General features: G+C 40.2%; 2 protein-coding genes and 1 long non-coding RNA gene across 10 annotated transcripts in view; all 3 read left to right on the top strand.

Annotated features, from left to right (window-relative positions):
• Positions 1-4,923, top strand: part of chd9 (chromodomain helicase DNA binding protein 9) — a 76,120-nt gene extending 71,197 nt beyond the window's left edge. For 5 of the 8 annotated variants that reach the window (XM_044329970.1, XM_044329893.1, XM_044330174.1 and 2 more), the window contains 7 exons: positions 107-337; positions 1,324-1,501; positions 1,761-1,909; positions 2,131-2,361; positions 2,490-2,639; positions 3,023-3,127; positions 3,514-4,923. In XM_044329970.1, the coding sequence (XP_044185905.1) occupies positions 107-337; positions 1,324-1,501; positions 1,761-1,909; positions 2,131-2,361; positions 2,490-2,639; positions 3,023-3,127; positions 3,514-4,521 (2,052 nt within the window). In that variant the 3' untranslated portion in view covers positions 4,522-4,923. The remainder of the gene's footprint in view (positions 1-106; positions 338-1,323; positions 1,502-1,760; positions 1,910-2,130; positions 2,362-2,489; positions 2,640-3,022; positions 3,128-3,513) is intronic. The other 3 variants (XM_044330071.1, XM_044330062.1, XM_044330049.1) reach the window with 3 other exon arrangements.
• Positions 4,924-7,269: 2,346 nt separating this feature from the next.
• On the top strand, positions 7,270-22,261 carry LOC122966263 (retinoblastoma-like protein 2). The gene is made up of 14 exons (XM_044330362.1): positions 7,270-9,163; positions 14,557-14,679; positions 15,135-15,241; positions 15,613-15,716; positions 15,894-16,031; positions 16,556-16,720; positions 16,973-17,030; positions 17,503-17,573; positions 17,942-18,118; positions 18,391-18,462; positions 18,821-18,884; positions 19,541-19,701; positions 20,791-20,955; positions 21,071-22,261. The coding sequence occupies exons 2-14, from the start codon at positions 14,606-14,608 to the stop codon at positions 21,311-21,313; spliced, it is 1,599 nt and encodes a 532-aa protein (XP_044186297.1). The 5' UTR covers positions 7,270-9,163; positions 14,557-14,605; the 3' UTR covers positions 21,314-22,261.
• A 374-nt stretch (positions 22,262-22,635) lies between these two features.
• Positions 22,636-23,701, top strand: LOC122988207. The gene is made up of 2 exons (XR_006404732.1): positions 22,636-23,108; positions 23,512-23,701. It is a non-coding gene; the product is annotated as an uncharacterized LOC122988207 (long non-coding RNA).
• The last annotated feature ends 656 nt before the right edge of the window (positions 23,702-24,357 follow it).

Raw genomic sequence — 24,357 nt, 5'->3', positions numbered from 1 at the left:
TGCATACAGTAGCTTACACAACATCTAAAGTTAAAGCTATTTAGACATCACTAAACTAAATGGTGATCAGCTTGAGTGTGCTGATCTTCTATGCTGTTTTATGTAGGATCGAGTGATTATCAACCGCCTGGACAGCATCTGCCAGGCAGTGCTAAAGGGCAAGTGGCCAGGAACACGCCGGGCCTACGAACCTGGAGGTGCAGTGGCCTCCTTCTACACCACCAAGCTGCTGGACAACGCCAACAGCCTGTGCGAGGACCCCTCTGCCTCGCCACAAGGGTCAAAGGTGACCAAGCATGTTGCAGAAAACAAGGAGTTCTCAGTAAAACTGAACGATGTATGTTGATTTCTCCCTTCCTCCCCTCCTCCCTCTGCTTCACCCTAATCGTAGGACCCTACCACTTCTGCTGCCATGACCGGTGTTAGTTGCCGTGTTCAGCATGTTTCTCTGGTCTTCTCCTTTCTTTCCTTTGGGTATGATTAGTGGTTTTGACTGCCTGGCAGAGGAGAGATTAATTGAATAGCAGCCTTCCTCTCTTTTCCCACACACTCAATTTGAATTGGGCTCTGAGGCTGTGATTACACGAGCACAAATCACTCAGTCATGAAAATATAATAAAGTTCAGTCTGAAGCCTCTCTAGACTGAAGGGGTCTTGTTTATAATCTGATTGAAAAGGAGACCTCAGCTGTGGGTGTTCTCTAATATGCTTCTAGGCAATGTGGCTATTAACTTGGCAGGCTTAAGTCTCGCTTCAATCTATTCCTCGCTTTTGTGTTGCTTTATGGCGATAAGGATCTTTTCCCAAATTGTATGGTTTTCACCATTGCTGATCATCAAACACCTGCTGCTTGTTGTTAATGAAATCTGGATTTTTTTATGCTGACAGCAGCTATCCCTTTGGCATGGCTTTCCATTACAGTCCAAGCTATGAGTAGACTTTACCCACTGCCCTAGTAGCCACTACCCACTGTGTGTCATGTGTCCCAATACCACTAACAAGAAAATACCTAACAAATATTTGCTGTTATTATAAGAAATTCTTATTTACAAGTTGATACTTTATTACATAGATTTAAATTCAGTATACCTACCAGGATATAGCATTAGAGCTATGAAAATAACACAAGACACATTTACTTTGAGATCCTTAAATCATTGGGGAGACAAACAGGTAGAGAATGCTAACATACAGTATGTAATCAACATTAGAAGTCTGATAAAAAATTAAGGATAGCGTTTCTCCTTGTTCATAGTTCTGTATGTTAGCCTTGTGACTATGCATCTGTCCAGACTTGTGACTCTTGTGCCTGTGTATGTGTAGCAGGAAGGAGGTCTGAAGTTGACCTTCCAGAAACAGGGTCTCCCTCTAAAGAGGCCCCTGGAGACAGAGGAGGGCCCCCAGGCCCAGCAGCAGTACCTGGCCCGGCTTCAAGAGCTGCAGAGCGCCTCGGACACAGGCCTGGCAGACATCACCAAGCCACACTGCAGCTTCCAGAACGGTGCGTCTATTTAAAATACAGAAAATACCTAAAGACCTGTGCATTCTGAATGTGCTGGGATGGAGCCAGCCTGTTTTCCTTTACCACCACTAGATGGCAGCAGAGTATAGTTTTGGTGATTTAAACACATCTTGACTTCAATTGGGAGTCTTATCTTTCTTATCCCCCCCACCCCCCCCCCCCCCCCAAACAAAAAAACAAAACAATAGTCATATAAATCTCAGTAAAGTCAAAAAATGACTGCTTGGTTCCTCTGCAGTGCCTCCAGGTGTTGCTGGTCAGATGAGGCTGAACGGAGTAGTAGATGGTCAGCCGGTGGTAAAGAGGCGAAGGGGGAGGAGGAAGAATGTGGAGGGGATGGACCTGCTCTTCATGAATAAGAGTCGAGCCCCTGCTGTCCCTGATCAGGTAAGCTGTTTTTCTTTTTTTGCTTTGTTGCAAAAACAGGAGCCTTAATACATTGAAAAAGAAGTACAAATGTTCAACTTGAAATAGAAATGGTGTGTTGTTGATGCTTATTTATACAAATTATGATGCTGACTTTGTAAAAAGCACACGTGAGTGTAGTGATTGTGCTGTATATGATGAGCTGTAATGGAAAACTCTATAATGTGCACATGTATCTCCAGGTGCCTCCAGGATGGGGTGGTATTGGCCAGGTGGGCATGGCTGCAGCTGCTGTGCCGGGCTACAGTCAGAGCTCTAGTCAGAGCCCAGCAGACACAGAGATCAGGGTCCCTGTCATCAACCTCAAAGATGGCACCCGGCTTGCTGGGGATGACGCTCCTAAGAGGAAAGATCTGGAACAGTGGCTGAAAGAGCACCCTGGCTTTGTTGCAGACACAGGAGCCTTTATACCTGTGAGTCCATATTTTTTTACTGTCTTTACAAGGTTTCTGTAGTGTTACAGTGAAGTTACCCAAAAAAGACAGAAGATTCCCTGCAGCTGACATTTTCTTAAAATGAGTGTTTTCTATTTCATGTCCAGGGGGTGAATAAGATGCAAATGCAGTTCCACTTCCAGGACGGTCGGCCCAAGCAGAAGAGGCACCGCTGTAGGAACCCCAACAAGATCGATGTCAACAGCCTGACAGGAGATGAAAGGGTCCAGATCATCAACAGGAGAAACGCGCGCAAGGTGTGTTTGTGTGCGAGCTTGTGCGTAGATTTGAGTGGCTTCTGACATTAGGTGTGAATAATTTCAAAAAGTGAGTTTTACCTCTGTTCATTTTAATTTTAACAGATTGCATTGCTGTAGCTGTCACATTGTCCAAATGATTTGCGTTTATAAACTATAATGAAAATCAGATACTCTGTAAACATCTATGCACAACACTGTAGAAAAATAATCCAATCACAATAAAATGTCTATTGTGCCTTTTACAAATGAGAACGTAAATGAAGTAATATTTTCATATATTTAATCTGCAGTCAGAGTGCAATATATGTACCTGTGTGCTTCCCAAATGTAAAATATGTATGTTGCCGGTTGGTTCATGTCGCCTGTAATCTTGCCTGTAGGTCGGTGGAGCCTTTGCTCCTCCTCTGAAGGATCTGTGCCGGTTCCTTCAGGAGAACCCAGAGTACGGAGTCCCACCTGAATGGGCAGATGTTGTCAAACAGTCGGTGAGTCACTAAATAACGCATCCCTCAGACTAAAACTTTCACTGGGACTGTCACATCAAGAAAGACTGTTTCAAACAGTGTTGATATACTGTCAGTTGCCAGTTTATTAGGTACTACTAGCTAAAACAAATGCAATCTAATACAGCAGTCCTGCAATAACTTTCATTAATGTTCTTACCTGTTATAGTTAAGTTCATTCAACTTTGTATCAGTGAAGGCTGACTTAACCGTGTTGACAAAACTGAACATTATAACTTTCATGAAGGTAGGATTTATTGTAGTGCTGTTGTACTAGACTGCATTAGCTTTAGCTTGATGTACTGCATTTGAGACCCCATCGTTATTGCCTTCTTCAGCTAGCTAACCCTGCATGTGTCACTTCTCAGGGTTACCTCCCAGAGAGCATGTTTGACAGGATCCTGACAGGACCCATTGTTCCTGAGGAGGTGAGCCGGCGTGGACGGCGACCTAAGAATCCTCTGGCCAAGGCGGCAGCAGCAGCTACAGCGGCGGCGGCGGCAGCAGCACCAAACCCAGCAGCCTCCACCCTGGGCCTGAACCCCCTGCTGACCAATGGCCTCCTCTCTGGAATGGACCTAACCAGCCTGCAGGCCTTCCAGCAAAACCTGCAGAGCTTACAGTCCCTGCAGCTCACCGCAGGGCTTATGGGGCTTCCATCCGACGCAAGCAACCTGGCCGCAAGTAACTTAGCTGCCATGTTTCCCATGATGCTGTCTGGTATGGCGGGATTGCCGAACCTGCTTGGCATGAGCAGCTTGCTTGGGAAGCCTGCTCAGGAGGGCGCAGCTGGCACCGAGGACAAGGCGAAGGGAACTGCCAGCGGTGGAACAGGAGAGCCGTCTGCCTCTAAAGCCCCTTCTCACACCTCAGACACCAAAGGAGAAAGGACCGAGGGCTCGAACACAACTCCTTCCTCCACTTACAGCGCCACTTCCTCTGCCACCGCCCCACAAAGTGCTTCAGCTGCCTCGGCAGCCTCCGGTCACCCACTGTCTCTTAACCCCTTGTTACTCTCCAGTATGATTTACCCAGGGATGCTTCTCACTCCAGGCCTTAACCTTCCTGTGTCTGCCACACAGCAGCAGAGCTCAAACAGTGATCCCACCCCTCCTGCAGCCTCCCAGTCATCGCCACAGGAGACACAGCGGCCAGCAGCAGAGAAGGACAGAGAGGAAGAGGAAGAGGAGGAGGAGGAGGAGGAGGAGGAGGATGACGAGGCTTTGGAGGAAGAAGAAGAAGATGACGATGAGGAGTCAGCAGAACAAAAAGAGAACAGTGGTCCTGAAGGTTTGGGAAAAGCAGAGTCATCTTCATCAGAGTCTGGGAGCTCGTCTTCATCCTCAGACAATTCAGACTCCAGTGATGAGGACTGATCTATGAATATATAATTACAAATTTATTTATGTATCGCCTAGAAATGTATACATATATTCACATATATATGGATTTTCCAGCACTTATGTTGCTATTTCTTTACATGTACATACAAGAACTAACTAAAATGTTGTGTAATAAATATTCCAAAAACATGACAAACAAACAAACAAAAACAAAACAAAAAAAAAACAGCAAAAAACTGACTTAAAAGGAACTGAAATAAAATTTCAGTGTTTGTTCACAAGGTACAGTCTTGTTTTGAGACATTTTGCATGTCAGACTTTAGTAGATTTCTGAACTCTGTGAACTTGTACCACACGATTATGTACAATTGCAACAACAAAAGGCATTATTGTAATTATGTCAGGATTTAATTTTATTAAAAAAGTGAAACTACATCAACACGCTCGTTGAGCTGTACTATTAATATATTTTGATTGTTGGGGGTTGGGGAATGACACTTGACAAACACTTTTCTCTTGTAAATAGTCAGTACTTTTACAGGTTCGTTGACACTTATGCTTTGCAGATCATACGTTGGATATGTCAGCAATAACTTGGGCAGCTAATGAATGTCACTGAAGCTGTAGATTCTCTGTCTGCCATGTTCCACCCCAGTGCACAACTCACGCAGCCTCACCTGTTGTACCTGTCATTTACCTTCATATCACGTTGAACAGTTCATTCCTGCATTTTCAGTTCACCAGTTCATCCATTTTGGAGGCAGAATTACCTGAAGCTCCCTCTTCAACATGGCTTCGATTATGGGGGAAATTCTGTAGAAGTATTATTTTTGTAAATCAAACAAATAAGCTTAAATTCCTTCTGAAATGGATCATAATTTAATTCTCTGCTGTGATTCTATTTATTTTTAAGTTTTCACGTGGATATCTAATTTTTAAACCTCACCATCACCTTACAAACATGCCGCAACATGCTCAAGGTGCACTTTAGCTACCCACAGTAGGCGTACACGTTCACTTGCACATCTGTTGATTTTGACTACGGTGTCAGAGTCTAATAAACTCCTCAAGCTGTGGGGGACAGAAAACAACCTTTTACTGTGTGCCAAAAACTGCCCTTTGACCCTCTGAGGTCCTGACAGAGTTTTGTGGTCTCTGTGTAGAGGAAGAGTTCAGGATTCTTGATAACATGGATATTATTACCACAGCCCCGGCGTATTTGACTGCATCTTACCTCAGCTGTGCTAAATGGATTGGCTTCACTGTGCAAATGTGCATGGGAGTGTTTTCTCTGTGTCCATGTACATATTGTCCTCGTCCCCTGCTGGAATGTGTGTGTCAGAGGCCTTTTTTGTTTTGTTTTTTTTTGTTTTTTAAACTGAGAGCTTCCACTGTGTTGTCTTGTTTTGCTGGACTGCTCCTCTCACCTGGTATCGACTACTTCCATAACTTCCAGTCTCAATGCTGTGTATTAAGAAAGGGGCCTTGCAAGCTATTACTAGTAGAGACTACATTACTAGTGTAATTACAACTGTTTTTGACCTTCAAACACGTCTCATTGCTAATCTGTTGCAAATTTGAGTCCTTTGGATTTTGGGCTGCATAACCACCTGTCTACCAAAGTCTTACACAAGACACATGGCACAAGCACAAACTAGTTCAAATTATGGCTAAGATTGTAGTAATTGTCATTGTCTTTGAGTATTAAATTTTACACAGTGCCAGACGGGCTAGCGCAAGGAAGGGCTCAATATCGCAGCTTGTGTTGCTGGGAGTTTGCAGCTTGTGTATTTCACGTAGTCCTCGACTCTGTTCTGCTGATGAACGGAGCCTCAGCTAGATGTAGAAGTGCCCTTATCCCGTACCTCACTCTCATTCAACTTCTGTCTTGCTCAGATCTGTCTGCAGCGCTCAGTGTCCATGCTTGTGGGTTTTGTCCATCATCTCCTGCACGTGTTCATTTTAAGCTGTAACCAGGATACACATAAACACTGGAATTCACTCAAGCCGAAGTACCTTTTTGTAATTTTTCTCTAGCGCAGCAGTGCTTGCTCTAGGACTGCTGTTACACAGTGGACTGTTAGATACACAGTTCAGAGTTATCTCTGAGGTGAGGCAGGGGCTTTTGTTTTGACTGGGGACAGCGGAGCACCTCCCTCCCCCCCCCCCACCCCAGCAGGGTCCCTCAGTGCTGGAGAAACCCACTGACTTATCTCAGTCTGTTTTAGTTCTGAAGTATTGCTGTAGCATCGTTCTCTAGTGGGTGAACCATGAACAACCCTGTGATCTAAAAACACAAAGACTGAAGACACATCTGATTTATAATGTTGCTTTAAAGTGGTTTTCTTGTATGCCTGTTATATAGACCTCATCATGGTTTTTGCTTGCAATGCAATTGCATTTTTTGTAATATTATTACTAACAGTACGGTATTTTTCTATGTCTGAGCAATGAACTTAAACATGCCACTGTCATTTTGTATATCTGCACCTCTGCTCTCTTTAAACTTGTAGTGCCCTTATGCAAACACCCAGCCATCGCTACTTCTGCTGTAGATGATTGAACTCAAAACTTTTGCTACTTTTTGTTGCCCCACAGTGCTGGGTTGATGGATTGATGACTGTGCTGAGCCTCTTAAGGGGACAAATGGGGGGAGAAAAAAAAAAAAAAGGTAGACATAAGATTGGACATTTCGCTTTCATTTTGCTTTTTCTTTTGATTGTGTTTTTCCTAAGTTGTACTGTACAAGGATTTCCAATGCACTGCTAGTGCTAGAGTAACTAGAAGCAGTGTTAAACCTGCGTTAAACACAGACACAAGTAAACAATGACCAATATGCAAGGAGAACGACAACACACACTACTGCTGTACAGGGAGGTTCTCTTTCAGTTTTCATACATGTAATCACTGAGATGACAAAACTAGCAGCATTGGTTTTGTATTTTTATTTCAAGCTTGATAATATCCTAAATGTCACCTTGGTCAGTTTTTGTCTTTTTTTTTTTTTTTTTTTTTTTTTTTTTTCATTGGACAGTTGTAATATTTGCAAGTTGTGGTCTGTGTAGTCAAATAATTCTTTATGTAGTGCAGGAAAAAGCATCTTAAGTCATTTGTAATTTATTGGATTACTTTCTATGAAGTTCTATAGAGGAAACTGAGGTTTAATTATTTTTATTAAACATATTCTTCTGACTATCCATAAAGTGTGCCTTTGCCTGTTACTTTGTCTGGGACCTTGTTCAAGAAAACATCAGTATCAGGAACTTTTTGGCACTTGTCCACCTCAAATCTGTAACACACTCTCACTGTTCCACTTCTTCAACTTCAGCTTCACTTTATTTAAAATGTAACATCACTAGATGAGTCTCTGCACACTTTACAGGTTGAATAAAACAACAGACACAATACTGAACAACGTACAGTATAGAAATCCAACACACACACACACACACACACACACACACACAGAGGCAGGGATAGCAGTTTCAGGTAGAGGGCAATTGGATCATTACCCAAACAGTAAAACTAGAAGAGACCAAAGCACAGAGAAAAAAGATGAGTTTTCAGCCTGGATTCAAAAATCTCCACAGATCCTGCCCCCCCAAACATGCAATAGGAGCTTATTCCACAGCAAGGGGGCTCTGAGAGCAAAGACTCTACCCCCAAGGGACATTTTCTTGAATCTAGGGACAGTTAGAGCGTAGAGGACATGATGGAGTATATGGAGCAATAAGGCTGGATATGTGGGGGGGTGGAGGGGGGGGCAATCCGATTAAGGCCTTGTAGGTCAGCAGGAGGATTTTGAAATCAGCTCTGGCTTGTATTGGTGGCCGATGTAAAGACATTAGGATAGAACAGATGTGAAGATTGTAGCTGCTGCATTTTGGACCAATTGAAGACCTCTTGTTGCACTTTTATGCTCCGTCATATTTATCAAACTTAGTTTTCTACACTGGCTTTCACTCAAGTGAGCAGATCCGGAGGCACTGGAGGCAGCACAGGAAAGAGCCTTGACCTATGTGCATAGAAAAGTTAACTTCTTGTTTCTTAGGTTCTCTACAGTATGAGTTTCATTCTATCAGTTCCAGGAAATAGACCTTCAACTTCCTTGAATCAAGAGAATTGAACCCTTAACTGTGGCAGGTGAAGTTGATTCTCTCTTCCCTCTTGTTTTTTAATGTGAAGGGGTTTTTTTTTTGTTTGTTTGTTTTTAATGAATAACACCAATCAATACTCAGAGTGCAGGTAGCAAAAAGATAAGTTATTTAGTTAATGTCTCCAACTTTCTTTGCCCAGGTAGCTTCTTTTAGAATGTATGGCTGTAATTGGGAAAATGTCCTTGACATGTCCACATTATCTTAGCAACACTTCACTGGTTAGCAAGCACATGTTTGTAAGTGCTCCTTTCCTCCTCTTGGTGGTGCTCAGTGGCTTGGTTCAGTCACCTCCACTGCTCCTCACTGCTTCTTACTGCTACTAGATACAGTAACAAGTTGGGGCTTGTCTGCAGTGAGAGGCCAGTGGGCTGAACTTCCTCAGCCTGCACAGCAGCAGGTTGACTGCCCTGCCCCACTCTCACCAGCCGGACATAATAAAGCATTATTATTAGATCAGGAAACCCTCGATCTAGCTGATGAAAATTCACCAAAACATCTCACAAGAGTCAGCAACACCGGTAAGTGATTTCTACCGAACTCTGAACTTGTAAATAAGTGTCTTGTGTTCAGTAAAGCTAAAAGTCCACTGACTAATGAAAGTTTAGTTTTAAACAAAATGTATCATCTGTCATCATCCACTTGTGTACGAGTGATGACCACATTCTACAAGACAGACCGACCCTCAAACAGTTAATAAGTGACTATTTTAAAGAGCTCTATTGCAGCCAGGGCTGTCTGCACTGAAAGATAACGTCATACTGATAATCAAACACAAAATGAATCTGCAGTTAACTTGAGCACCATTTAAATGTTTAAATGTCGAAGCACATGTCTGAAAGTGAAAGCAAGGCCTAGTTTGATGTTTTTGAAGACCAGTGTGGGGAAAACAGGAAATGGGTGTGAGCCAAAGAAATTGGCAACAGATTATGCAGAACTTTAAGTGTAAATTGATTTGTGACTTCCTACTGAGTTACCAAAAAATAAAAATAACTCTGATCTACATTGCAGTCGGAAGCAACACAGCAGCCCTGCGACAAGTACTACTTCTTTAAAAGTGAAAGTTGTTTGATACACTGCATTAAAGATAAAATACAGAATAGGACAGATAATGATGCATGACAACAGATTTGAATGAGTCCCCTCTGAGTTAAATATAAGTTATTTTCCGGTGTTTGTGCTGCTCACTGACTTTCTTGTGCTCTTTATTTTCTGAGACTCTGAAACTCTGGTGTCAAAGCAGGACAAACAGACTGGAGACAGTAGCAGTAGCAGAAGATTTCTTGACAATTAAGGGTGTATTTTAATCAATAGTGCATGGTTGAGCCAGAGGCTCAAACTGAACACGACAGGCTATGATTCATATGTGTGAGTGGTTCCAAGTTCCCATTTATCTGCGTTGGTTGTAGGTGTTGTCTGGCAACATCTGGTCTCCAACCTGCAGCTGTAGAGATGAGTCAGACGACTTGGTGTTTAAATCTGCCTTTCACTCTTATGATTTCAGTGATTTTCCCTGCAATTCTCCTCTCGGTGCCCGATTCTGATTGTTATTGTTGAAGGTCTCGCATAAAAAACAGGCATAAAACCAACAATTTAGAAAATTCTTGATTTTAACAAACTGGAAAGTGCATAGGCCAAACTGCTTTGCAATAGAAAACTGGCTACTGGAATTTTTGACTATTTTGAGTTTGGAAAATCTGACTGACCACCTATTTAGCTCTAGCAATCATCCCGTTCCTTTGGATCAGGTTAAAATAGTTTATTAGCTCAAATTTTGAAGTAATTTTATTTATGAATGTGTAATTGTAGTCTACTCAACTCGCAGTTATTACTTTTTTGTGTTTCCTGTATTTATCTTCTTAGAAAATAAGTCTGTTATAGAGACTTTTGATGCCATTAAATACAGAGTGACAAAAGGTAAATACTTATGTCTAATTCAGCTAGACAGCATATAGATTCACCATATGATATGATATGAAAAACTTTTTTCTTGAGACATGTACCTTTCACTAATTGATCACTTTTTTATACTGTAGACCTCCTCTTCCTTATCTGTCCAATTTTTTTTCTGTATCTGATTTGTTCTAAATTGTATTTTTCTGTCTATATTATAATGAATAAATTGTAAAAAAAAAAAAAAAAAAGAACCAGGCAATACTGACAAAAAATTAATAATTTGACTCCTAAAATGATAAAATAAAATGTAATGTGAAGACATCATAATTTTTTCTCTGTGTTCTTCCCTTTCTCCCCCACTTAAATGAACTATAAAAAATGAACTGCAACTACAATATAATCAAAATAAAGATGGACTGTGACATGTTTGAGGAAGCAGAGTGTAGACAGCTATCTGCAGTCATCGGCAGACAGACTAACTGTAAAGTGTCTCTTTATGAAAGACAATAACTGGCAGGAAGGTTATTTCATTTGGATTTTTATTTTTTTAAATTTTTTTTTTACAAAATCTGATGAAATTACAGTACAGGATGATGCTGAATGATGATGATACTAAGTAGAAGTATCAGGGAAATTTCCATAAAAAATGTCTAAGTTCCGTTGCCACGACGTCATGTCCTTCTAATGCAATAATGTTTGATTTGATTGATTGATTTAAGTGTCCTGCCTCATAGAGACTTACATAATTACACACACACACACACACACACACACACACACACACACATTTTTTTCTTAAAAGATTACTCAAAATGATTCATCCATTATTATTAAAATAGTTGGTGATTAAATCAGGGTAAACGTCCCTATTAAGCCCACGTACCATATAAGTCATATCCATAAAATAAAAAATAAAAAAACAACAACAACAAAAAAAAACCACAGTATCATTTTTTGCTGTTTGATGTTTCTTCCAATGAAGCTAGTTGTTACAAACATGACACTTTTTATTGTAGGTCAATCAGATTTGTCAATATTGAATTATGGAAGGCCATGTGTGACATGTGCCTGCTGATCCCGGAAGAAGTTGCAAAAAGACTTTGGTGATTTCAGTCCCTCAGAAAATTTTTTGCATATTTCTACTACTGTTTTTAGTAAATACTCATTAATTTAAGTGATTAGTGTTTTGAATAAGACAAATGTTAGAATATTACTTGAATCAGACATATTGTTTCTTTTGGAATCAACATATGAGTTTTAGCACATCAGCAAACAGACCACATGCTGCATCAGTAGCTGCATAGTATGGTTCATTGCAATGACACAAAGCATGATAAACATGTATAGTTTACATTTTTGTATGCAGTTTATATTATTATACTGTTAAATAAAGTAAATGTGTATGTTTATCTTTATTTATTTTTTAATTAACATTTTTAGCTGGTGGGCTTAAAGGGGATGCTACCAAAAAAATCACACTGTTCGGGTGGATATAAATGAGCACAGATAATTATTTATCTGTATGATCAATTAATACTTTTCATATTATGTTAGCACACCATTTATTTCATATAGTTGTTTTTTTAATATAATGTATGTAGAATAAAATATTCTGTCTTTTAACCATAAATTCACTGATGTTCCCTTTAAGCCCACCTGCTCCCCTTAAGCCTACTTGACTGTATTTCAATGGGGAATTTGTCCCTTTTGACTTTTGAATCATTTTCCTCCCTAATTTTAACCTCACCTCATTAATCAGCTCAATAAATCAGATAATTAATATCCATATTTAAATATCAGTGATATTACATAGGTCAGTTCATTCTGGACAGGCCTATATTCTATACTAACATATGCAATATTTTTTAAATCTTTTTTAAAGCTTTTCAGATGAGTTTTAGTTTGAGATGAGTTAATGAGCTTCAAGGTGTTCTGACTGATGTCTCCTCACAATGAATTGTATGTTTTAATGTATATCTACAATGAACTGAATGGTTTTAAAATGTGTTTTTAGTGTTTTCAAACTATTATCCTAAATGTGATTAACATTTGAAAATCAGTTCAATTTATTGTTTAAATGTAAATCCTGAAATTGACTGATTTACTAACCTTAGAACATTAGTATTGAACCTGAAATGTCGGTCGGTCTTCAGAATTCTTCATAAAAACATCTTTGCACTTTCAACCAGCTGGCTGGACCAGAACTTTTGGCCAACTTGAAATGCCAGCAGCACACTGCAGCATAGAGATACAGACACAATGACAACACATATTGAAAAATGAAGTATTGAAGAGTAATTTCCACTGTAGTTTTGATTTTGTTTGTAAATAGTTTTTTCGGCTATATTCCGAAGAAGACATGTTGTAAGTTTAGCTTTTTGTGTCTTGACAACACAGCAAAATGTCTGGTCACGCCTAGCTATTTCAAATTCCATTTACAGGCCACAGGACTGACGTGGAGACAAAATGAAAATAGTTATTGAGAGATTACAGATTTGAATAGAACAAGTTTGTATTGTTGTAATATTTTTTAATATATATATTTATTTATCAACAAATCATAAAGTAGGTTTATTTGGAACACCCATGAGCTTAAAGGGTACATTAGGTACACCTTAAGCCTGTGCCAGACTTTTGACATATTTTGACAAATTAGACAATAAAAACTGTAGAAATCGGTATAAATGAATTATTGACACTTGGAATGAGAGATTAAACTTTCATTTTAACAAAAATATTCTCACTTAAATTGGGGCATTATATATTAAAAATATCTGAAAAGCAGATTTGATGGGCTTAACAGGGATGTTTACCCTAATAGTTGGTAACTAATCGATTAATTGTAAATATATATAAATATAATAATACATAATATAATAATATACAATAAAATGAATAAATAAAAATGGGCATATTTCTCAAATGAAGAAACAAAATCACAGTTCTCACAGCCACCCACGCACACACCCACACACACACACCACCACGTGTCGTCTGCAGACACCGGAGACTGAGGTCTGTCTGACTCTCTGAGGACTGTAACCCAGAATGATAAGCAGCACATGTGGAAATCATTAGAAGAACAGAGTCTCCATTCAGGCGGGACAGAGGAGGCACCACACACACACACACACACACACACACACACACACACACACACACACACACACACACACACACACACACACACACTTCCTCTGGTTCCATAGTTACTCAAACTTTTGGACAAAAAAAAACACATCACCTGCGACCATTTCTTTTCACATCATACAGCCTAAAATAAAACTGACAAAGATGAAAAATATGTTGTTTATAACTACGCTACACGTAGGTGGAGGGACGAGTGACCAGGAGCGCCGCAAGACTGACGTCATACCGGATCATAATGACACAAATCAGAAACCTTAGAACCCTTAGAAGAAAAAAAAAAATTGCATCAGCAGTAACAGCGAGTCCTGACTGTCAGTTTAAACCTGAGGCCTGTGGTTGTGTGTTGAGTCCTGGCTGACTGTGCAATGTGTCACAAGAAGCTTAGTATTTGTTCATTAATTCTAATCGCTGCTTGTAGACGTGACTCTTCTCTGGCATCCTGAGGAACAAAGGATTACTCTTGTTGAACATGAGAGCTTGGTCAACGGCTCAACATTCTCTAACTGGCTAAATAAACAAACTTGTCAATCGTACATCGCAGTAACCTGTCATGTCTGGCAAGATCTCCTCTCAGAGATGTGAACACTTGTGACTGATCAGAATGAACCGTTGACACCGTGCAGACGAAGTTTCTTTATTAAGTGCAGTACATGACTGTTTTCATTATGACTAGTTTCTTATAATAGTACCAGCCTAATGAAAGTATAAAGATACATAAATGGTTTAAGAAAATAAAGCTGTTCTTAAAATATGAGACATTTTAGCATTCATTGTTTTATTTTCTAAGCTGTTGATTTTACTGGGCTGCAAGGCTTTCATGTGCACTCATTTTCTTCACAGTGTTTTTCATGTTCCTTTCCTTGTTTAGGTGCACGTTCCTGCTCTGACTCTCATCCTGTGTGAGTGTGGAGGTCACCATGGCAACCAAGCCTCAGGGCAACATGGGAAAGCCAATGTTTGGCCCCAGTGACAGCCTGATCGCTGTGTTCAAGTGAGAGTTACAGTCACACGGTGTTGCTCATGCTGTGGCCATTTTGTGTATGTGTGTGTGTGTGTGTGTGTGTGTGTGTGTGTGTGTGTGTGTGTGTGTGTGTGTGTGTTGTGATTTTCGGTCTTTACAACATTCCGTAAACATAACAATGGGCTAGTTACTGCATCATTGGTGTATTGGTAAAAAGGCACAGAGGGTGTGGTTTGCATCAAGACAAAAGGTCTGTTTTACTGCCTGTAAACATTATGGTCAGTTTAGGAGGTTTGTGTTCACTCTCATTAATTCTTTTGACTGTTGCACTGAGAGTTTGTGTGCTTTTTTTTAATGCACTTCTCAGATGTTTTCCAACCAAGCACTCCAATTCATAGATATGAAAGATTACCATTTCCTTGCTTTTTTCCTATTTTTTTTGTTGTTTACCTGGTCACATTCCTGCTTTGATTCCTCTAATTCAGGCAGTGCAGCAGAGATCCAACAGAGGCCATTAAAACAAGACTGAGTCGTATGTTGCACACATTCCTTCGACACCACAAGGGCGATGCAGGACATGAGAAGACCAACGGTATGCTAACATGTTCAATGATTTCACATGTTGAGTGCGTGAGTTACTTGCATGTTGGTGAGAAATGCATGAAGGGTTTTCCTCCAATTTACTTTACAGTATGTTCAATATTAACCAGTGTATGACCCAGATTTTTATGATTGGCAGTAATTCATTAGTCACTCATTAGTCATTAGACTGATGAGTCATTACAGATACAACATGACTGAAAACTGTACTGTGTGTTTAAGCAAGGCAGGGGAATACTGTCTACTCCTCCACAGTAATTTAAATCCCCACATGATTGTTTTTTAACGACAAGTATGACATTCTGGAGTGAAGCCCATGTTCTTGATATGTATCGCTTATAACTTATGTCTTATTGCTCACAGAGTTGGCAGCAAAGTGCTGCTGTGAGGCTGGGATCTGGTATTACAGGATACTGGAGGTTCTCGTCAATCAGGAGATGAAAAGACCAGGTGTCAGAGATATCTTAGTGAGTAAACTGCCCTCCTGTGGCCACAAATGGAACTGCTGTACAGCTTAATAAAAACCTTTTGAGCCCCAGTAGGACACTGTATGACTGTAAGGCAGTAGGTCTCTGGGTGATACAGAATGTGTTACTTTTTTTTGTAATAATAAAGCACTTGTGTTTGTGATGTGTTTGATGCAGAGCAACCTGGAGAATGATCTTTTCCAGTGCTGCCTGGTGGTCTGCTGTCTGGAGATCACCATAACCTCAAGTTCTCTACCATGTGACTTCCCTCTGCTCCTTCAGATCTTCAAACTAGCAACATATCACTTCTGGAAGGTGTGTTTGCAAAGTTGTCTGTGTACATGTGGACAGTACTATATGTGTCGCTGTCTCCGTGACATTTAATGAAAGATGCAGAAAACGTACAAAATCTCAAGCCAGGATTTTGCAAATAGCTTTTCATGGCTTGTATTGTCCTGTCAGTTCAGTGTTCAGAGTTCACAGCTAAAATATCTGTTGTTCATTTAACCTTGACTGTCTAAGTATCAAATCTATACCACTCTATGAGTTTTGAACAGCTGTTTCAGTATCACATGCACTCTCGGGGTGAAAAACAAATCAGCAGCTCTAAACGTTTTGGACTTTATGGAGGGCACAGGGGACAGAAAGGGTTAAAACACACACTCACAAGAACTATTTTGGGACAAGCTTGATGGCAGTTACATTCTTGTCTTATGAAAACATCAACACTAGTTACCGAGTGGCGGTCACTCAATTTTTCCCACATATTCCCAGATAGTTTCCCATCTGCTCTGAGATTTGAACCACTTCTAACTTTTTGTTTTCCTGCTCTCTGACAGGTGATTGAGCCGGTGTTGCGGGCTGAAGTGGGGCTGCCTCACAATGGGATCAGGCACCTCCAAGAAGTGGAAGAGAACATTCTGGAGAGTCTGGCCTGGACTAAGGACTCCCTGTTGTGGCAAGAAATCAGAGCCAATGGGGGTCTTCTGCCTACCTGCCAACAGGTTGCCAATGACACACACACAAAAAAAACCTCTTTACCTGACTTATCTAACATTACACACTTAAGTTTGTCCCAAGGTGAAGTGACATAGATTTACCTGATGACATTTCCGTGAGATGTTGAATTAGAAGTACAACTAAAATGTTTTTGTTTTTTTTTGAGCGAGTGGTGGATCTTTAATAAAAATGTCAAAGTGCTGTGAATATTTCTTCACACAGACTGAGCTTTAATGAGGGATTTGTGTCATGTGCAGGTGATGTCTCCTGAACAGCTTGAAGATCCAAAGAAGACAGACATGCACCCACCACGAGGTATAAACAGAGTATATTTCACCCAACAGTATCTACACAATCTCCTTAACAGTACTCATCAAGAAATGTTGTTACTTGAATCACCAGAGATTTTAGTTGTTTGTTTAGTTTTTCACCTTTGTATAATTAAAATCTTACCAACTTATATTTATATCACATATTTCAATCAATGTTTTTTATCTACCCATAATTATTCATTTGAAAAGGGGAGATAAGATATTAACTGACCCAAAGCGTTGCAATTAATACAGTAGGGTGACAGTAATGAGTCTATGCAAAAACCACTTGAGAAAAGAAGTTTTGGGGTTTTTTTTATAATAGCTGTAATATATGGAAGTTTATTGTTGATTACATTCTTCTGCATTTAATTTTATGTTAATACATTCCTCAACATATGACACTCCTCTATTGCACACTGACTAGAGTATACTGTACTTATTACGTCCTGACTGATCAATCCTGTGTTTCTCAGTGGATCTAACTGACCCATCAGATGTAAACAGGCCTCAGAGAAGCAGCTCCCTCTGTCTGTTTGTTCGCAAGGTCAGCTGATCTACCGCACCGACTCCACACACACACACACACACACTGAAGAGCGGTTTATGAATGTTGTTTTCAATTATGCAACAATTAATTTTTTGATTTGACATAAGTGATCCTGGCCAAAATGACTAAAAAATTCAGCACTACACATGTATGTATGATAGCTCTGTTATTTATACACTCATTAGTTCTTGGACTGATTTTTCTTCCCCCACTTCTCCCCTTGGTGATATGGAATATCAAATCATTTTAGATGCACATACATTATTTCACATGAGACAACTATGGGGAATCATTTCTCTGGGGTAGTTGTGGGGAGTTTTTGGAGAGAATATGTTTAGTGTGCTCATGTTTTCTCTTCGCTTCAGGTTTACAGCTTGACGGCCAAGCGTCTGAGGGAGCTGTGCGCCACACTGGAAATTTCCGAGGAGCTGCGGTTTAAGATCTGGACGTGCTTCGAGAACTCCCTGGTGCACCGCACTGACCTCATGGTCGATCGACACCTGGACCAACTGCTGATGTGTGCCATCTACATCATGGCTAAGGTGGGCTTTGATATGTTTGAGAGAAGTCTCAGTGTCTATTATGACCATGTGTTGAGTCAGTCCCTTCCCTATAAACAGAGAAACAGTGTCACATGTTTATTGTATTTTTGTTGTTTTTATGGATAATGCCATGTTGTTTTAACAATATCTCATAAGAATAAGAATTCATGTTTACTGTATGTATCCACGTTTACCACTTTGAGTGATAAGAACAGACAACCTGCTAACAAATTAAACTGATCCATCGTATGTAATTTGCATTATTTTCACAGATTACCATGGTTGAGATACCCTTCAAGCACATAATGAATTGCTACAAGTCTCAGCCATATGCCAGCAAAAGTGTAAGTTTTTTTTAGATTATTGTTGCAATTTCTTTAGTATGTAACTACATCTCAGCTACTGTGAATGAACAAAACATCAGGAAAGAGCTGCTGAGTGATTGATACACAGACCTGGGGTAAGTATTCTCCCATATCAGGAAGCTGATTTGCTTAAAAATTGGATAATTCAAATATATGATGTGTGACTTTAAATGCCTCTTATTTATCTTATTATGGAATCTTATTATGGTCACAGGGACAGATGAATTGCAATTAACACATTGGAAGTGTGTGTGTGTGTGTTTTGTTTGTTTTAACAGGTTTATCATGGCCTCAGTTTTTAAAAATAGTTATGAACACAGACTTTTTCTGTCCTCAGGTCTGCAAAAATGTGCTGCTTTCACGAGGAGAGACGGAAAATTGTCCCATTGGAAACAACAACAGTAAGAAGGAAACACACTCGCTCATCTGTGTTTTGAGATGATTTGAATGGGTGGAATTAGGACTTCCTCTGATTACCTGATGACACAGTATGGTACAATGTGATCTGATTTAAACAGACTTACAAATACATCACAACATATACAGTATATGATGCTGTATATGGATGTATATTAATTTTACATCCTCCATACTCATCTGTATAAATGTAATTGTGCCTTTTTATTTAGCCTTTTAGTCACATTTTTTTAATTGATTTTTTTTTTTTTTACACAAAGTTGCCAAAGCAATTTAATAAAAGATTACACATGCTCTGCCCCCGCTGTTGGCATGACACAAACACTTCCTCTGTAAACAGCAACAGGAAGATGAGTTGATTAATTAAACTCATAATTAATCATGAACATCAGTAACACATTACTTTTTTTTCCATCTTTCGTTTCCTCTGGCTGCCATTCTGCTCGTCCACCATGTCTCCTGTTTATACAGCATATCCAGGGCACAGCTACATAAAAGCAATGCCTCATTGTTTGATGAATTATCACACATGGAGCAACCACAGTAATTTACAATTTATGATCTTCATCATATCAGTAATGTAAGAGGAAACACTAATTCCACCATGAGGTGTGATCATTTATTATATTGTTGATTACAGATAATGGAGACCACAGAGACAGTATCCCCACCCCCAACACACCATCCACACATTATCCAGGACCTTGTCAGGAGGAGAGGGGCAATCTTATTTATTTTTACAACCAGGTCTACACAACAGAGATGAAGCACTTTGTGCAGCAGTTTGCTCTGAACTCTGGGGTAAGTGAGTCATTTTAAGTGTCTGGATTTAGAGTTTGAAACAACAAGACCAGAAGCCCAAAAAGCCAATAGGGGAGAACAGAGTAAATAGAGCCAGTGGGTAAAATGAGCCACCCCCTTTATCTAGGTAACCATAAGCTAAAGTAATCATGTGATCACAAATTAAGAGAGCACACTTCACATTACTCAATCCATCTTGGACTCAAGTAGGTGTTCAAATAGGTTGAGATCTGGTGACTATGGAGGCCTTAGCATATGATGCACATCATTTTCATACTCATCAAACCATTCATTGACCCCTCGTGCCCTGTGAATGGGGGCATTGTCAATGGAAAGATATATATTTATGTTATTGTCTTAAGATTATGTTACACTGCCTTATAATCAAAAGCTCATTGTAAGACTTTATGGTCTCTGCTTCCCCTATGAAAATGTTCCTAACAGATACTATCAAAGGTGAGGTGTGGGACTCGGTCACTGTAACTTTAGAGGGAATGTCCAGGAAGGAAAGGCAGATAAGGATTTGGCCTTCAACTCTTAATTCTCAGCAGAGACCGAAAGACCGAAAGAATATGGGATGATTGTGATGCATGTGGCTGTATATGCAAGTACCAACACTGAACTTCATTCAATATCTCTTCAGCCTAGCAAACTGGGAGATCTGGACTTGCAAATATGTATTCTGGATATTGCAATAAAACTTTGAAAGACAACTTGCTCTCTGAATTCATCTTAAATTTCCACTACAGTCATCCTGGAAGAAACAAATCCCATCAACGTAGAAATGTTTGATCATAGGATAAAGGTGATCACTCACAATAACTTGGTATTGATTCACAGTGACCCTTCCCTCTAATGGGACAAGTGGACCTGAACCATGCCAGCAAAATGCCCCTCAAAGCATAACAGAGCCACCAGATCCCCTCACTGTAGGGGTCAAGCATTCAGACATGGACCAGATTTTGCAGTAAAATCATCAAATGTAAAAAGTGGCTCATGTTCCCCATTCTCCCCTCTATGGAAATGTGAAATGTTGTAATAAGATAAATAAGACGGGTTTTTCTAACATGCTGTTTAATTTTTGTGCAGGGAGACACTCCTCCTTTGTCCACATACCCCAGACGGTGGTATTCATCTCCTCGCAGATGTCGGCTCTCCAGCAGCCACACCATCTTCATTTCACCGCTGAACCCGGAAACCTCTCCCCCCCGTACACCCGGACTCAGCTACTACTTCAACTCCAGCCCCTCAGAGGTAGATTGAAGATATTGGATATACATTTTCATTTACTTATTGAACACTTTTAGTAGAGCTAAAGTATTGATTTCATCACGATTGAATGGGATATTGTTACAAATATCATCCACAGCGTCTGCGCGAGATCAACAACATGATCAAGACGGGCAAGTCACCCAACAGGCGATGCCGTGAGATATCGTTGGATGAAGGGGAGGAGGAGGAGGAGGAGGAGGAGGGAGAAGATGGCCCTTCAGCCAAGAGGCTTTGTTTGGATGGTCAGTCAGTCTTGCAGAGGCGACTGAGGAACGTGGTGGATGATCGTACTCACAGATGGAACCAACCCTCTCCAGATACCAACTCTAACCTGCCCTAGAAGCATGACGTGTCACTCTGCTCCATTAATATCAGCTGTTAGAGGAAAAGCACACAGTCTTGTCTTTCTTCATGGTTATCATCATTTATCCGTTACGTGTTCCTTTGGGCCAAATTCTTTATCAGCTAAAGGTATTCACTGTATTCAGTCTGAGCTAAAATGACATGTTTTTGCTCTTTTGCTTATCACTTCTTTGACACCAACTGTCCAGGTGTTGTTATATACATATAAGGCATTTCATCCCCAGCTCAGCAGCCAGTAATAGTAAAAAGACTGGTCATCCTGGGCAGCTACCTGGTGGAAGTGTATGGTGGTGTTTACATTTGAAGTAGGGCATGGCTGGAAATTGCTTGGTTGACATTCCTTGGATTAAAAAAAAAAGTTAAAATAAGAAAGGATGTTACCAATTGAACTGCAGTTAAACTGGGACAAGCTAGTCTGCCTCTTACATGGGACATATGTCACCATGGCTTCACCAGGATCCTTCATGAAAAGTGATTCTGATTAACTAAGTTGTGAATTAAAGAGGGAAGATACAAAGTGTTTACTTAGAGCTACTATAAAACAGTTTTTAATGCATTCCTCATGTTTTATCCTGCACTGAAGCTTTCCTAAATGTATTTAAAGATTTTAGATGAACTATGTTGAAAACCTAGCAAAACTAGTGTTTTCACTTTCTTGCAGGAATGAAGGAAAAGGGCAAAAGTGAAACCAGCATGGAACTTTATTCCATGGCACATGAAGGATATAGACAGATTTGAGAAACTAAACGCAACATGGATGATTTTATAAAGTATCGATCAAAAATTGCACAGGTTATTTGTGTTTTTATTCTATTTTTAAAAGAATCTCATGAACCAAAATGCTTTCCATGTATTCTTCAGTTTTTGATAAGCAATCAGTGTTATATTAAGATACATGTGAACAATAAATATACATTTGTTAATATGTCTCATCTTCGTGTCTCTTTGTTATGCTATTATTAAATTATATCATGCTATATATTCTCTTAGAATATCAGACATTACCAGCAAAGGTAGCTTGGATTTTATTGAATTCACAAAGCTGTGTATCTATCAAACTATCTGCAGTTTTTATTTTGTACCTTAAGATACTATTAGACTCGTAAACAAGAAGTTGCTTTGACACGAGCTGACTGATGATAAATAAAATTCATAAATTCCTCTGGCTGTACTGTGTGAACAGAAACTCCCAACACATTACTTACCATTGTGAAAAAATTGGTAACCATGGCTGCCCTGTGATTCACACACAATCCCCCTTGGTGTTTATCAGTAACCATGTATTGGCACACTACTGAGTTAATTGTCAACCAATGTTGCTTGGCAGGTAATTACAAAAACGCAGCACAGCAGCAGACAAAGGCCCGTAAAATAAAACCAGGGAGACAAACACACAGCCAGGTAGCCAAACTCAATGCAACAGGAAGTCTCAAGGTTGCCATAGAGAACAAAGGCACCTGATCCCACAACAAGTCCTGGAGGTTTTAAGGTTATGAAAAGTGTATTAACACTCTACACACCTCTGGACTCCCTTCAGCTGAACAGGGCACGGTAGACTGTTAGATTTTGCTAAATCATGGGCTGCAACACGAGCCGGGGCACCACGGTGGTGGACCCTTCTGAAAAGCCAGAGGAAAGGCCGAAGACAGCCGCTTCAACCAAGGAGGCGTCTACGGAGGAAACCAATGGAACAACAGAAAAAGACAAAGATGAAAAACCCGACAGTTCCAGCTGAGTGTCATCTTTACACCTCATCCTAAACTCTACTCAAAGTAAGACATTTGTCAAATAACCTACAGACTATTCATCATTTCACGTTTCATAAAATATCTCATTTTATTCACCATCTGCATGAAAAATGTTTTTCCTATTTTACTCATCAGTTGACTGTCCCTTCACTCACTCAGTTATAAATAGAACAAGGATATACAGCACCAGTCAAAAGTTTGGACACACCTTCCCCATTTACCTGACTGAGAAAGCGTGTCCAAACTTTTGACTGTGCTGTGATACCTCATCATAAAGCAAGCAATTTATGACCATCGCACTGGGGTCACTTTGATACAATCACCTCTATAACTTGACCGCCGTGTCTCTCTGAGGCTATTTGACATGACAAATGGGCTGAGCACTGACTGAGATGGGCTCTGTGTGTCTGTGTCGGTGTGTGTACAGATTGGCCTGTCCAGGGTGAAGGAGGGCCTGTCAGCAGGAGGAGGCGATGCTGCACTACTGTCCATCAACCTCTGTGTCATCTGTGTCCACTCACACACACACTACACACACTACACATCCTTCTCCAGAAATACAGCTCTTATATTAATAAAACTATTTTGTGATAGTAATTTATCACTCAAATACTGTGTACCTGTGTTGGCTTTATATTCTTTTTTAGCCTTCATTTAGATCTCTGCACAGCCTCCTGCGGCGTACTTTGCATCATCTTTGTTTGTCTTTCACAGCTGCTATATGTTCATTTTCCTCTCTTCCTCCTCTGAAGCGCTCACACCTCTGGTCAGGGCTGATAGTTACAACACACTCTTTCAAATGCTTCCAATTGTGCTGCAGGCTAAAGCAGGAACCCTTTAAGATAGTCAGCTTATGTTTCAGCTGTGGGTACCTTGCAGCTCTCCAGCTAGATACAGTAACATGCTCTGCATATCAGAAGACTGCTACTGCTGTTCTTTTGGACAGTCAGAGACAGTGAGTGCTTTACACGGCAAATAGTGAAACGCTGCCAAGACGTGGGTTACAGTAATGCTCCAGCCCTTTCCAGTCTTTGCCACCAGGGGGCACAGACAAACACTGAAGCAGTTCACCCTGTCGCCACCAGGGAGCAGAAGTGGTCTTTCCACTTTGCTAGGGGACATCTGAGGCTGGCTCCATTTGCTGAAGACATTTAATCTGAAATATAGGTTGTAAGTTTATTACCAGCTAGTGAATGGAGCTGGAATGGAATAGCCATTTCACAAAGCCATATCAAAAATACCCATCTCAGAGGCAGTGGGAAATTACATGAAA

This window comes from Thunnus albacares, chromosome 1 (assembly GCF_914725855.1).
Source record: "Thunnus albacares chromosome 1, fThuAlb1.1, whole genome shotgun sequence".
NCBI classification, from domain to species: Eukaryota; Metazoa; Chordata; class Actinopteri; order Scombriformes; family Scombridae; genus Thunnus; species Thunnus albacares.
This window is presented reverse-complemented; position numbering and strand designations above follow the sequence as displayed.

Excerpts from the sequence above, each read along its gene's own strand:
- LOC122966263 (XM_044330362.1), top strand. The coding sequence starts at position 14,606 with ATGGCAACCAAGCCTCAGGGCAACATGGGAAAGCCAATGTTTGGCCCC. Across the intron at positions 16,721-16,972 it reads TTCTGCCTACCTGCCAACAG|GTGATGTCTCCTGAACAGCT; the intron begins GTTGCCAATGAC and ends TGTCATGTGCAG. Across the intron at positions 18,119-18,390 it reads CCATCTACATCATGGCTAAG|ATTACCATGGTTGAGATACC; the intron begins GTGGGCTTTGAT and ends TTATTTTCACAG.